The sequence below is a fragment of the Rhopilema esculentum genome, chromosome 18 (genome assembly GCF_057945365.1).
Source record: "Rhopilema esculentum isolate cy_ngs chromosome 18, ASM5794536v1, whole genome shotgun sequence".
Lineage (NCBI taxonomy): Eukaryota > Metazoa > Cnidaria > Scyphozoa > Rhizostomeae > Rhizostomatidae > Rhopilema > Rhopilema esculentum.
This window is the reverse complement of record NC_142832.1, coordinates 217,913-231,842: the sequence shown is the minus strand read 5'-3', so window position 1 is coordinate 231,842 and position 13,930 is coordinate 217,913. Positions and strand designations below refer to the sequence as shown.

The 13,930-nt window shown below is 34.3% G+C and overlaps 1 protein-coding gene across 1 annotated transcript in view; it reads left to right on the top strand.

The window, feature by feature from the left end:
- LOC135681038 (uncharacterized) overlaps positions 1-13,930 on the top strand; it is a 35,719-nt gene that overhangs the window by 6,603 nt on the left and 15,186 nt on the right. The window contains exons 11-43 of the mRNA XM_065195302.2: positions 107-178; positions 662-745; positions 1,284-1,361; positions 1,730-1,810; positions 2,136-2,189; positions 2,482-2,553; positions 2,766-2,843; positions 3,448-3,546; positions 3,867-3,938; positions 4,203-4,268; positions 4,393-4,464; positions 4,982-5,053; positions 5,457-5,528; positions 6,037-6,120; positions 6,436-6,504; positions 6,668-6,739; positions 7,541-7,609; positions 8,091-8,168; positions 8,688-8,756; positions 8,882-8,950; positions 9,232-9,303; positions 9,543-9,614; positions 10,031-10,102; positions 10,433-10,504; positions 10,788-10,859; positions 10,965-11,042; positions 11,285-11,350; positions 11,596-11,667; positions 12,033-12,205; positions 12,668-12,844; positions 12,987-13,145; positions 13,503-13,673; positions 13,819-13,870. Of these exons, the coding sequence (XP_065051374.2) occupies positions 107-178; positions 662-745; positions 1,284-1,361; positions 1,730-1,810; positions 2,136-2,189; positions 2,482-2,553; positions 2,766-2,843; positions 3,448-3,546; positions 3,867-3,938; positions 4,203-4,268; positions 4,393-4,464; positions 4,982-5,053; positions 5,457-5,528; positions 6,037-6,120; positions 6,436-6,504; positions 6,668-6,739; positions 7,541-7,609; positions 8,091-8,168; positions 8,688-8,756; positions 8,882-8,950; positions 9,232-9,303; positions 9,543-9,614; positions 10,031-10,102; positions 10,433-10,504; positions 10,788-10,859; positions 10,965-11,042; positions 11,285-11,350; positions 11,596-11,667; positions 12,033-12,205; positions 12,668-12,844; positions 12,987-13,145; positions 13,503-13,673; positions 13,819-13,870 (2,790 nt within the window). The remainder of the gene's footprint in view (positions 1-106; positions 179-661; positions 746-1,283; positions 1,362-1,729; positions 1,811-2,135; positions 2,190-2,481; positions 2,554-2,765; positions 2,844-3,447; positions 3,547-3,866; positions 3,939-4,202; positions 4,269-4,392; positions 4,465-4,981; positions 5,054-5,456; positions 5,529-6,036; positions 6,121-6,435; positions 6,505-6,667; positions 6,740-7,540; positions 7,610-8,090; positions 8,169-8,687; positions 8,757-8,881; positions 8,951-9,231; positions 9,304-9,542; positions 9,615-10,030; positions 10,103-10,432; positions 10,505-10,787; positions 10,860-10,964; positions 11,043-11,284; positions 11,351-11,595; positions 11,668-12,032; positions 12,206-12,667; positions 12,845-12,986; positions 13,146-13,502; positions 13,674-13,818; positions 13,871-13,930) is intronic.

Sequence of the window (13,930 nt, the reverse complement as noted above, 5' to 3'; positions counted from 1 at the left end):
TGTCTTTTGTTTTTGAAACTTTCGCCCAGTGCCTTCACTTCGAAAAGCGATCTTGGTTGAAGTTTTTCTAGGACATTTGTTTCAATTGAGTTGTCTTTTTTTCTAGTGATATGAATAATAATAAATTGAAAGAGCTGTCTGCCGATTCGTTTAAAGATTTGCTGAAACTCAAAGTACTGTAAGTCAAAAGTTTTGCATTTAGATTTTCTTGCTTTCTGTTGCTTTTATATGCATGACTTTTCTAACGTGACTGAATACCGACTTTCGCTCACTGGCCAGGGCTTATTTTAAGCCTCGAGAAGACAAAAGGCTTTCTTTAATCTCGAACAATTCATTTCGTCATATTTGTTGTTTAGGGTACTGTTTATTGATTAATGATGGGTTGAAACCCGGATGTCTACCAGATGGAAACAAGTGATAGGACTAAAAGTCACCAAGATATGAATTATAACTTATATTGCATCAAGATATTTAGCTGCTTAACTTCGGAAATTGCATGGCCTCATTGCCTTTTCATTTAAACAATTGTCCCACTCAAACTTTATGTTTTTCATTTAAGACATCAGAGGCGGGCTTTAAGAAACAATTTTGAAGCATGTTTCTTGCAAGGTTGCCAGCTTTGTACTTTCTGCAGCTTTCTAGAATTTAAATCTCTTTGCAGGATATTGCACAGTCAAAAGACCTCCTTTGAACTATCAAAAATATTTTACAATTCAATACGGAATTTGCCTAATTTGGAACAACTGTAAGTCCGCATTCATTCTTTGATGGTTATTAGATAAACCACATATCTAATTGATTTACCTCATATACATGTGGTTTCTACGAGATCTTTGCCTGAACATTTTATCCATTCTATCTTGTTGTTTGAGTGCTAGCAGTCTCTTCTTACCAATGCAAAGAAAACTTGAAATACGTTACAAAAATGATGAGGTCTATCTTTATGATGATGAGGACTGGACTATCAGTAGCATTTTGATATGCCTTGTTTCTGTCACCTTCTTGTGACACCATGATTCTATTATCTTTATTTTGTTTACCCGTGTTTACTTGTTGACTGGCTCGTTTTTGTCAAGAAGTAAACACGGGTAAACAAAATAACGAAAAAAGGATCATGGTGTCACAAGAAGGTGACTCTTTTCACGTTCCAAATTTGATTGCTTTTATTTTGAGACCAATTTGAAGTTTATATTATTTGATTAAAGGGCTAAGTTAATTAGTTTCTTCCAGATGTTGGCAACGATGACTTTGGGTGACTTTACTGATAATTTTCCTTATTGTAGGTGGTTGGGAAGCAACAGGCTAACGCTTTTCCCCTTTCCGATGCTTCATGAGCAGACTTGGACCAAGCTCACAGAGCTGTATGTCATTTTTCAATTTGTCATTTCCTGGAGTTTTGTCTTCAATTTCGTTTTATGGTTGGTTAATCCAAGTCTCTGTTTACAAATGCTAACCCTAGTTTACACATCCAACCGTTGAAGTACTTCTTTTGGATGTCAATTGAAAGATCAACAGGATTTCGTTAGTCTCATATCACTTGGTCACGTGATACCACTCAAACGCTTGTTGATTGGCTGATGTTGATTGAAAGAAAACTTGAGTCACTTTATTCTTTGACGATTGTCCTTAATGAGATGATTGTGAATAACTGTACTTAAACAATATAGGTTAATCTAAGTTTGCTTGCTAGAAAATGCTTTCATGTACAGCTCACTATTTTTCTCCATAGACGCCTTGATAGCAACTTGATTCCATCTCTTCACACATACTCAAATACGGAATTTCCTGCCACTGCACAAGAGTACTACACGTTCGTATCAGCTTTAGCTTTCATAAACACTTGCATTTCACTTTATTTATCACTGCTAGTTCGATATTTTATCTTCTTCTTGAAAATCCACAAAGTAGTCATTCAATTTTGATGTAAACATAAGATCTTCCCGTACGAAATCGCAGCTGCACATAAAATGAGATAAAGAATGAGGTTGTAAATTGTAAATAAGAAATGAATTCCCACTGGTTTTTTGCTAGTGGCTTACTGTCAAGCTGATAACGTTAAGCCGGAAAACCGTCACTGTATGTATTATAGAAATTTCCCTTCTTGAAGAAAATTAACTCATTTTGTTCCTTTCCAGAATTCGCCAACCGACATTTAAGCCATTTGCAACTACCCCTGCAGTTCAACGCCTGTAAGTCTGACAAACCGTTTTGGTCAAGGCCCTGTTAAGGGATTAATTCAATGATCACTTAAATGCTATGAGATAGAATTGTTTTTCAATTATTGTTCAGTTTTGAAAGTAACACAATTTGCTAATTTGCGGCAAGGTATCTGTATATAAACTGTTTGATGACAAAGAAGATAGTTATTTTGTCAAAGGAGAGTTACAAATACATTTTAAATTCAGGAAGAAGAAAAAAAGGACAAACTATAATGCTATTTTTTTGTCTAACGCTTTAATTTTTGTTGTCTTCTGTCTTTAGGTATGTGCAAAATAATTACATTACTGAAATCACGGCTGACGATCTCGTTTTGCTAACGAACCTGAATCTTCTGTAAGTCTCTAAGTCTGTAAATTTTGCCTTTTGGCACTACATTTTTTTGCTGTTATCAATGCATGAATCATAGTCACGTGCGTTGCTCGACTGATTTTTGTTGCCACTTGACTTGTTTCTTACCCTAGCTCCTTTATTTGTGATTGGACTTTCTATTGCAACAATTTTAATCAAAATTACCAGCTGCATTGAGTATAATCGTGGTTTTTCAGGGAGATAAGTAGCAACAGACTCAAGGACAGCACCATTCACATCGATGCATTTCGAAATAACACTGTATTGACTGAATTGTAAGTTCTTCAACATTTACGCCTTCATTTGCTTGTGTATAGTTTATCAAAGATCAACAAATTCATGGAAACCTGTGCAGATGAAGAACTTAAACTGTCTTTTTGTCTCTACAGCTTTTTTGAAACTGTGACGAAGCATGCAAATAGGAAAACAAATATAAACGATAATTCAGTTTCTCTTCTTCTTCAATATTCTCTTACTTAATTTCATAACGTCTTCTGCTACCTATCCAACGTATATCTCCGCTTCAACTTCCGTCTCTTCTCTCTCGCTTACTATTCACAACCACAATAACCCTCGTTCCAGTCTCTCATTACTCACATCCTCACAAAACATTTAAGATCCTTTCTCAGTTCATTACGCTCTTTTTTCTTTCTTTGCTATATAAAAGATTTTAAAGAGAAAACTGTGTGTTTTTGTACTAAAAAGTCGAAACTGTCCTGTTTATTTTCTCTGTGCACTTGACTTTGTGTACTATGTTAACCGAAATTGACTGGTTACCAATCTAAATTTTCGTTGCTCCTTTGCAAAAATAGAACGCAATTTTAATGAACCTTCAGTTCCATTTCTTCTAAATATATGAACGATATGTTTCTCGCTAAGGTACCTTGGAAGCCAAGCCTTTTCGGGGCCATTGAATGGAATTCAATATGTTCCTGACGCTGTAAAGAATGGCACGGCACTTCCCTCCATCCAGACTCTGTAAGGACACTTGAAGTTTCCTTCCTTGTGTCTCTGATGACGGTAGAATTAGGAGATTTGGATCAAACGATCCTAAGATAATAAACAACTTTGATGAGAGCTTTTCGAAATGCAACTTTGAAATTACTGATCATCGAATTGTTTTAATTTAAAGCTTTTTGTTGTCAGACAGCATTTTCGGTTTTAAATACACAATGAGAGCTATTGAAAATGATTGATATTATTTTGAGGAAACATAAAAGTGTATAGATTAAGTTTTAATTTAGCGTCAATTATTATTGAATCTAGATTTGGATTTTCGTGTTCTTTGTTCTTTACAGTGACATGAGGTCAAACCAGATAACATACATCTTAAAAGGATCGTTTAGCAACCTGACAACGTTGAGAACTCTGTAAGTATAGTCTAAAGCCACCATGGCATCTTATGGGAAACATTTTGCATAGTAAGCTTATTTTGCATTCAATAGCTACACTTCTAGCATACTTGTTTTTATGAAGACACTGATAGGTAGCAGAATTTCAAAATCCAATTGATTATATTGCTTTTTGAATCACATCCTTTGAGATGGATGCCTCACTGCAGCTGAGGTATGGTTGTTGCCCACCAAACCGTCTCTACTTCGAATACCTTCAATAACGCCGCACTGCTCTTTCAGGTTTCTACGTTCAAATAGAATTATTGCAATCGAAGACGGCTCGTTTCCAGCTAGCATCGAGTTTTTGTGAGTATCATGCATCGTTTTGATTTTCATGATTTCTGTATATATTTCACTTTCATTCGTTTTGCTGATTAAATGCCTTCTCTAACTTAAGCTAATCTCATGATTCAATTTTTTTCTTCTTCAGAGACCTTGCGTACAACAAATTTAAATTTAGTAACGAAAGACCATTCCAGAACTTCAGCAACCTTATTACCTTGTAAGTTTGATGTTTACTTAATTAAATCTTTTTTATTCGAATTAATCAGCACCGAGAGCAACAAATAATTCATTTGTTTATTCAATAGTGACGTATTCTTGCAATCATATGTTTCTAGCATTCAAAACGTTGTTTCTTGAAGTTTACAACTGTAATCAAAGAAGAAAGCTTTTTATTGAAAGTTCCATTGACAGTTTTCGAAATTTTTCGTACAGTTTGGCTTATGGGTGGTTAAAACCAGGATAGAAAGGTTTCTTGCTCGTTGATAAAACAGCAAAACCACCACTGCCGGAAACGTGAACACGGGCTTATTTTTTATAGATTGTAACAGTCTCAATCTTATGTTATTAATCTTTTTTATTTTAACTTAATCTCTGTTTTTGCTACAAGGTTAAGCTAATCCTCCTTCAATAAAGATCACCAGCTCTTGCTGTTTCCTGGGTTGATGTTTTAGAAGTAAGGGTCATGTGTACAGCTGCACGTTGAAACCGTGTTTAAAAGAACATTTCTATTCCAGGTCACTACGCAACAACTTGATTGATGTGATACCTGATGTAGCCTTTCACGGTTTAGGTCTTCTCAATTCCCTGTGAGTTTAGTATTTTATGTCCACTGTAAAGTAAATAATAGCTGATTTTGCATGCCTATGTTTTATTTGCTTAGAATTTTATTTTGTAAAAAAGATGCTAGAAGTTTTATGTTGAATTTGTTTCTTAGTTCGGCCTTTTGAAAGTTGAGGGGATTTCATAGCTAAAACACTTATTTAAGACATAAGGGGATTAAAATATGTAAGACAGCCTTCATCAGTTTTTGATTGCAATTTTTTGGTTAGATCCTATGTTGCTATCTGGACATTTGGGATCATTTAAATTTAGTGTTGTTGTACTTTGCTTATAGCTACTTCTGATGAGTCACAGAAGCAAGATGACATTTGTAACGTTTTACTATCAAGTAGAGTCATTCATATTCGGATATGGTTTCTTCCTCTCTAGCTATCTTCAGTACAATCAAATAGGGAGAATACTCAAAGTTCATTTCAAGGACTTGCAGCGTCTCCGAACAGTGTGAGTAAGATTTGCATTACAGGCGCCAGTGTTTTATTTTGGCTACTTTTTCCATTATTGCATTCTTGTCATCGTTGATGCATTCTTGATGCATTCTTGTCAAAAGAAGCAATATTGATACAATTTTGGGGCCAGTGTGATTCGAAGATCTTGAGATCTAGGAGAACCTAGAGTTCAGTTAATCTCCTATGACGTACTAGAAAGTAGTTTGTAGTCACTGCCAATTTCTACTAACACAGTTTGAACCATTTTGTGCTAGGGAAAACTAAGCTTGTTGGTTGAAGGAAGGGGGGGTGGGGGGCGGGGGTAGGGGGGACTAAACATTTTGGTTGAATAGTGGGAGACATAAGAAAGTAGAAGAAAGACAAAATGTTTTGAAAATAAACAGCGCTACATTTTGGCGCTAAGTTTGTGTCTTAGCCTCACTTCGAACTTGATTACTAAGTTTGATTGACAAGCTAACTGACTTTTGATTGATTGATTGACTTTTGCATTCACTTCATTTCAGGGATTTGGATTTTAACAAACTGGCATACATTGAGCAAGGCACGTTCACTTCTGTCAATCGTTCAATAACAACCATGGCCCGCATGTAAGCATTAGTTTTCATTTCAAATGCAATTAAAATTAGCAGTCCTTTTTATATCGAAACTAGCATTTTTTGATAAAATACTTCATTTTTTCACTTTACTTCATAGGGTGATCGTTTCTACTTATCTATATGAAATGTTATGCACTCTATCGTACACCTCGCCAAATGTTTGGTTGTCATAATGACTGTCGATTTCGTATTTTGCCTGGTAGCTTCTTGATAGCTGAGCACGTGTCACAAACGTTATTTTCTAAGGTTTCATGCCTCGATTTTGCTTGGGAGGGCTGTTTAGCAAATTTTCTCCTTCTTTGACAGAGATCTATCTTACAATGAACTTTACGAAATTCCAGTCGGAGACTTCGATAATCTCGTGGTTGGATACATGTAAGTTTTCAGCTCTTTCTCAATAGAATCTCACAAAGGTTTTATATAACAATCCGCTAATTTAACAATTACTATGTATGTACATTATTTGATTTAATTAGTGCGGTTCTGTCTCGATTAATCGTTTGAGTTTGGTTTTATGAATCAGATAAAAATCTTTTAGGTATTTGCATCAAAACAGAATCACGAAGCTCAAGTCAAATACTTTTGTGAATGTCTCCATAACTAACACCCTGTAAGTACTTCCAAATACTTCTGTTTACGAACTTTGCTATCTAGTTAAGCCGTTGGTTACCGTGTGAGTTCAGTCACACCTCAGGGTTATCATGTTTGTAACAGGTTGACGTCGGAGCGAAGTTTTTCTGTTCAATTAATGTCACAACTTTATTTTGTTTCAAGGCTGAACCCTTTTTTGTCTAGACCACCACAGCATGCCTTGAAGGAGTGTAAAAATGTCTTTTCTCTGTAAACTTCTATACATAGTAAAGACAGTGATAGGTGTTAAACGTTAACCATCTTAGGGCTTTGCCTTTGTATATAGAAGTACCATTAAATTATTTGTTGTCCATACAATTATTCGTAACAGCAATTAGAAATATTTCAGTTTTTATAAATTAGCTTTCCTCACTTTCTAGTGAATGTTTGTTGCTTAAACGTACTCACAGCGAAAAATGTATTATAATAACCTATAAGCGAAAAATGTTTTTGCTTAAAATCTTTGCTTTCCATGTTGTATTTAAAGGCACTGAGTCATGATAAAAGGTGAGGCTATACCCAAAAGTACCCAAACCGCTGAGGCTTGATTTTCTTGCCTCACTGCTATTGGTTGACTTGGAATTGGTCTCATGAACTCACCTCGTGCTCATTAGCAAAACAGTTTCCATCAATAGCAAGTTGTCAACAACAACAACAAGATCTCTATTTACCATGACTCAATGCCTTTAATCGAATATCTAGAATTCTTCAGTTTGCAGCAGCCCTCTACCCGTATTAATTTGGATTTAATTATTGTTTCTTGCTTAATTGAAATTTCAAGGAACCTTAGAGGCAACGTAATAGAAAGAATAGAGGCGAATGCATTTTACAATTCATATTGCCGTTTCACGTAAGTAGGTTATTGTATCTCTTTCTATCTATAATGTTATTTATTTTTTGTTTACTAAAAATCCATTTCTTCACATCCCTGTTATTGCGTATACAAATTGGTTAGCCTTGCAAAATTCATTTGAAAGAAACAAGCAAAGGTGTGGGCTAGGATTTGAGGAAAGTTAATTCGTGGATAAAAGTATTTCTGTTGTAGAAATTACTACTGATAATAATAATAATTTTCCTTATTTCTTTTGTTGCCTCCAAGCTGACATGAGTACAAGATGTGTGTGAAGAATTAGTCTATATATGTTTACAAGCTAACTGCAAATAAACTTTCCTGCTAGACTAGATAATACAGTGTCAAAAGTTTGTAAGATGTAGAGTTCTATATTGCCAAATAATGAATTTGAGACATATGGTTCAAGAGTTTTGAGATTGCAAGAGTTTAGTTTATGTAGATTTGCGCGTTGTTTTCACAGTGTTTCGTGATTTTTTAGATTCATTGGAGATGGAAACACACTTCCTTTAAAAAAGATTGAATCTAGAGCATTCAACATTTTCTCTGGAGAGAACCTGTGAGCCTATTATACATTGTATATTTTGACATTGTTATATAATATAATATAATATAATATAATATAATATAATATAATATAATATAATATAATATAATATAATATAATATAATATGATATGATATGATATGATATGATATGATATGATATGATATGATATGATATGATATGATATGATATGATATGATATGATATGATATGATATGATATGATATGATATGATATGATATGATATGATATGATATGATATGATATGATATGATATGATATGATATGATATGATATGATATGGTATGGTATGATATGATATGATATGATATGATATGATATGATATGATATGATATGATATGATATGATATGATATGATATGATATGATATAATATAATAAAATATAATATAATATAATATAATATATTATATTACATTATATTATATTATATTTTATTTTATTTTTTTGTATTTATTGTATCAAATGACAGTTATGTTTCTAATCATTCTATCCCACTTTCCTTTTCAGCATAATCGATAAACTGCAAGTCGTGACCATCCTACAATATACTTTCTATGACGTCACCTTGAAAGATCTGTAAGTTATTTTTTCAGTGTTTAGATATATATCAATTCCTTAAAGCAAGCAATAGATTTAGGATCGTTTGTGCCATGCCAGTGAGAATCAAATGCTTTAGACCGAGAATACCATTTGTTTTTCAGTTTACTGCAGAACGGAAATATCACAACAATTGAAGAGAATGCCTTTAAAGGGACAATAACAGAAGATTTGTAAGAAAAGTTTGTTTTATGCCTCTTTTGAAAATATTTATAATGATGTGTATTGTTCGGCGATGTGTATTTCGAATAAAGTTCTGAAAAGTGTTTCCACTTTGAAAACAGTTTAATCAGCTCGTCGTCTGCATAGTCAATTCTTCACAGTTAATATTATATTTAAAAAAAGAATAGGAGTCTGAGTTTGTAATAATTAATTCGAGAATTATTTAAGAAGAAGATATTTTTGTTGTCATTCTGTATTCATTTGGTATTTGCTTGTCATTGTCTCACCGCAGAGACCTGAGTGGCAATAAACTGCAAAGTATTGGTACCCAGATATTCATGAGTCCGTCATCTGTGAAAAATTTGTGAGTATTCTGACTTTTTGCCATTTGGAATTGAAGAGATTTGTATCTTTTACTTCCGATTATGAATGAAAGATAGGAACCAAGTCTCGAATTAGACTAAGATACAAATATGCTACATTTCTCAATGAGCAATAACAACATTCAGTTTATGAATCTTGCATTGTAATCACGCGAATTTGCTCTCTCTATAACCTGTGAAATAAGGGATTGCCACTTACTCGCTATAACTTTGTTTACAGGCATTTGAAATCGAATCAGATCCGAGCATTGCACGATACAGCTTTTAATGGACTTGTTGTGTCAGACATTCTGTAAGTGTTATATTGAAATTGTTGTGTTGTTTGTTAAGTTGAATGCTGTGTATTATTTATGACTGTCCATATTTACTTAAGTCTATCTTAATATATTTTTTCATAATTTTGAAGCATTCGTGTTTTATTTGTATAAGATTTTTCTAATTTTGCTGCAATATCACCAGTTTTATCACAACTTGATTTCTGTGATTGAAATAAAAGGAATCGCACATTTTTTGAAAAGTACAGTGGACGAATGGTACCCCAAATTATGTGAAGCCCAAAATGAAAAAATTGAAGAAAGGATGCACTAATATTTTGTCTAAGCATGCATCACCTTATCAGATTGGGAGAGAAATTCACCCAGTTTTTCAAGCAAAATATTACTCTAGTTATGTCTTGATTTTAAATCATTCGTATTTTTTCTTTTTCAGTGATCTCAGCTTAAACAAGCTTGTCATATTTCCAGCGAAACCTTTAAGTTCTTTGACGTCAGTGCAAAAAGTGTAAGTGATGTTTCTTCGTGGTTGAATCCCAACTCTCCTTCAAAGATGATGCTATTTGTTTGCTTTGTGTAAGACATTGATATGCTTCAATAAATTAGGAGAATTGATGTTTTCTAGTCTGCTGAAGAGCTATTGATATTGCTTTCATCTGTCTAATTTAGCCCGCAGAGTATATCTATGGCTGTAGAACATTTTTGTATTTGTTTTCCTACGGGCGAATAACTGCATATTAAACTTCATACTATACTAAATTTCTGAAGGGTTACGTTTTTTAGTCAAAAAGATCAATTAATTCCTATATTGGCAAGTAATTATTTTGCTTTTTTCAAGATACTTGCAGAACAATGAAATCACTACACTGGCTGCTGGCTCAGTTTCTGCTTTAACGTCATTAACCCATCTGTAAGTTGATCCAAACGATTTGGCACATTCCTTAAACAAGTCTTTTTCCTATGCTTTTAAATCATGTGTTGACCGTTGGTGTGACATTTATATCTACCTTTGGGTCACAGGTCTGATAAGATTTCCCCAGTTTGTTTTTTGATGATCATTTCTAATGGTATTCTGCAATTTGTGTCTGGTGTCAGTGATTTCATGAGAGAAAATATTGTAGCTAATCGCTCGTCTTTATTGCTACTTGCTCTTCTTTAATGAAGATTTCAATTTTGTTATTTTCTTTTTTGAGGTATCTACAAAGCAATAATATTACTCTTTTGCCAAAGAGACTTTTTGAGAATTCTACAACTTTGAAGTTTGTGTAAGTACTTTAACTACAATCACAGTGCACTCTTTGCTAAAATGAAAATTCGATTATGTGTCTTCGTATTTAGATTGATTAGTTTATAATACCATTTGTCTCTAGTCGTTTGGAGAAAAACAAGATCTCGAAAATAGAAGATGCGGCATTCAATTTTAGCAGCACTGCTGCCCTGGAAGAAATGTAAGTAAATTTATTAACTATTATAAACAAAGTGATAAGCAAGAAATATTTCTTTAAATCTTCATCTATTCTGTCATTTGTCAACTGAAACTCTCAGGCATTGACAGCATTTTTGAAAAACAACTAAAAGCTTTATCAAGCAACTAAATGAAAATGGCAATTTCAATTTTTATCCTCCTCAATTTTTCTGTCTCTGTCTGACGTCCTTGAATGTTGAAGATAAATTTTTACTTTCTTTTCAGACGCCTTGACGACAATAAGATCACCAATTTCCCCAGTCTCGGAGAACTTCTTTCACTCAAAACACTGTATGTATATCTTCGTATTTTTCCACTAAACAGTATAAGCATATTTATTTCTCTCAACTTTTACAAAATATGTTTATTTCCTATGATTCCTAGAATGAAGTATGTTTGTTTATGACTAGATTCACTTCAGACGACTCATGCAAGACGATGGGTGAAATCAATCATGAATGTGCAAAATCAGCTTAAAATTTTGTTCTTCCTTCAATTAATTATGTTTTGCCACCATGGTTTTCATTTTTTTGCAGAAACCTCGGCAATAATCTCATCGAGACCTTAGGACAAGATGCTTTTATTCACCTATCTGCCATTTCAAGCATGTATGTCATGGCTCTGCTTTGCTTTCTACTTAATCAATCGTTGTTATTCAGTTGTTATTCAGTTTTAATTCAGAAACATTAATTCAGAATTTTCAGAAGGTCAAGCAAAAAAATCAACACATTTGCTTCTCATTTCTGCTTTTTTGTTACTTTTGGACGCTGCATTTGCTATTATTAAGTTTTTGCAGCCTACTGAAAAGCTCCAATGAGCAACTCGCTTTCAATTTATTTTGAAGCTTCCAGTATAGCGTTTCATCGAATTGCTTTTTATTCTTCACTGAGCAAAAGCTTTTCTTACTGTCAAACTGTCCTATTTTGCTTTCAGTAGATAGCTTCTCTAAATAATCGTGCTCTTTTGCTCTTAGAACCCTGACCAACAACCCAATCGCTTGTGATTGCAATTGGCACCGAAATCTTTACCCGATTCTGAGCAAAGTCACCGGAGCAATTTGCTCAACCCCGACTCACCTTGCCAGTTTCCAAATGAGGGCGAGCAACGCAGTCCCAATGTTCACCAGACGAAATGAGTTCATTTGCGGTAAGATATGTTTCAGTTGACGTTTCTCGAAAGAGGATTAAGGCTTTCATGTTCCCTTTGTACTGACGAAGGTTTGAGATTCTCGGAAAAAATGATCAAAATTACTTCAAAAACTTGTGAACCCAGCACGTGTGAACCCAGTAAGTGTATAAGACGCCAGATAATATCTAAATGGTTCGCCAAAGTTAATATCAAGGTGTGGATCGAAATTGATGCGTGAAGAAACCGTTTAGTTATTGAACAGTGGTTTTATTAGTGACAGGTCAATAATAAAACGTTCCTTCCCTATTGTTTACCATTGTTATTAATACCCATGGTTCATGTTAACTTCTAATCGTGATTTTCTTTATTCTTAAAAGTCATTTGCGATGAAGCTTATTTACTCTGATTAAAGCATTTGATACTTCTTTGTTTATTGTTGCAAGCATTTGCCCTTTTGACTGAGGTTATCTTCCTTTTCAGCACCGTTTTCCCTTATTTCAACCGCTTTGGCAAAAAAGACGCTTTTTGTGCAGTGGACTAAACCGACACATAAGTTTGCTGCTGTAAATGGAAGCGACTCATCCGATGCTTTACTTCTGAACGCAACCGTTTACTTCAAAGTCACCTGTATCAACACTGGAAATCCAACTTTGACAAGTAACTCTCAAGTTTATTTGTTTTGTCACTACTTAGAAATTTTGGACTTATGTATGTCCAATTTATTGCTTATATTCTTAAGCTGTTCTCAACGCTGTTCTCAAAAGTACGCTCGCACTTATCAACTATTCGGATTTTCTAGGATCCTTGCTATTGCTGTCCAACACTACATTTACAAGCGCCGATGACGTCAAACCTGGTCGTATGTACGAATGTCACGCAACAATGACTGTCCCTCTCAGCGGTACTAATTACACGAGCGGAAAAAGTGAACCGTCTTTTATCACAACACAAGAAGAACGTAAGCTGTCAATCTTTTTTGAGCCTTTTTAATACCTGTCTTGCAAACGATCAATAACAAATGTCTGCCTTGCTCCTAATATTTTCTTCAATATCTTTTTACCTTAATGTTTATATCAATCCACCTTGTCAGAATTTATTGACTGGATTCATATTTTGAATGCACTGGTCTTTACTTTCATGATATCCTGACCAAGCATTGTTTGTCAATCTAGAAATTCCCGTGCTTCGTTAAAGGCTGTTAAAATTTCTGGGCCTTAGGACGCATGCCTTCTTGCTGTCCCTTTGTTCTTCGCTGCTTTTTGTCAAAGTACTGATTTTTTTTAGTAATTTACCTTGGTTTATTTTGATTTTGCAGCAAAAGCAACTTTGTGCTCAGATGGCCACCCGTTTGAATGTGAGACACTGGCTGGGCCAGGGGGTAGCTGTAAATCACCGTGTGACGTAGCAGCTTCACAAGCAATGCAGCCTGGGACATGCAATCACGCAGGGTGCTGTTTTTATTGCTACCGAGTCTGCACTAATTGCAGTGAGTAGCCAATGTTTCTTTTTCTACTAAATGTTTCTTTTTTCTACTTTGGGCAAAATGAGGATTCTGTTATTGATCAGAATATTCCGGATGATCTGGAAATTTATCCCTTTGCCATTATCTATATTTTTCATTTCCATTTTAGCATTGGGGTTAAACGGAACCATCAAACTCCCAATGAAATTCTACGATTTTGAGTAAGTTAATTTATTGCCCTTTCTATGTTACCGTAGCATCGAGGCGATTTGAATTCATTA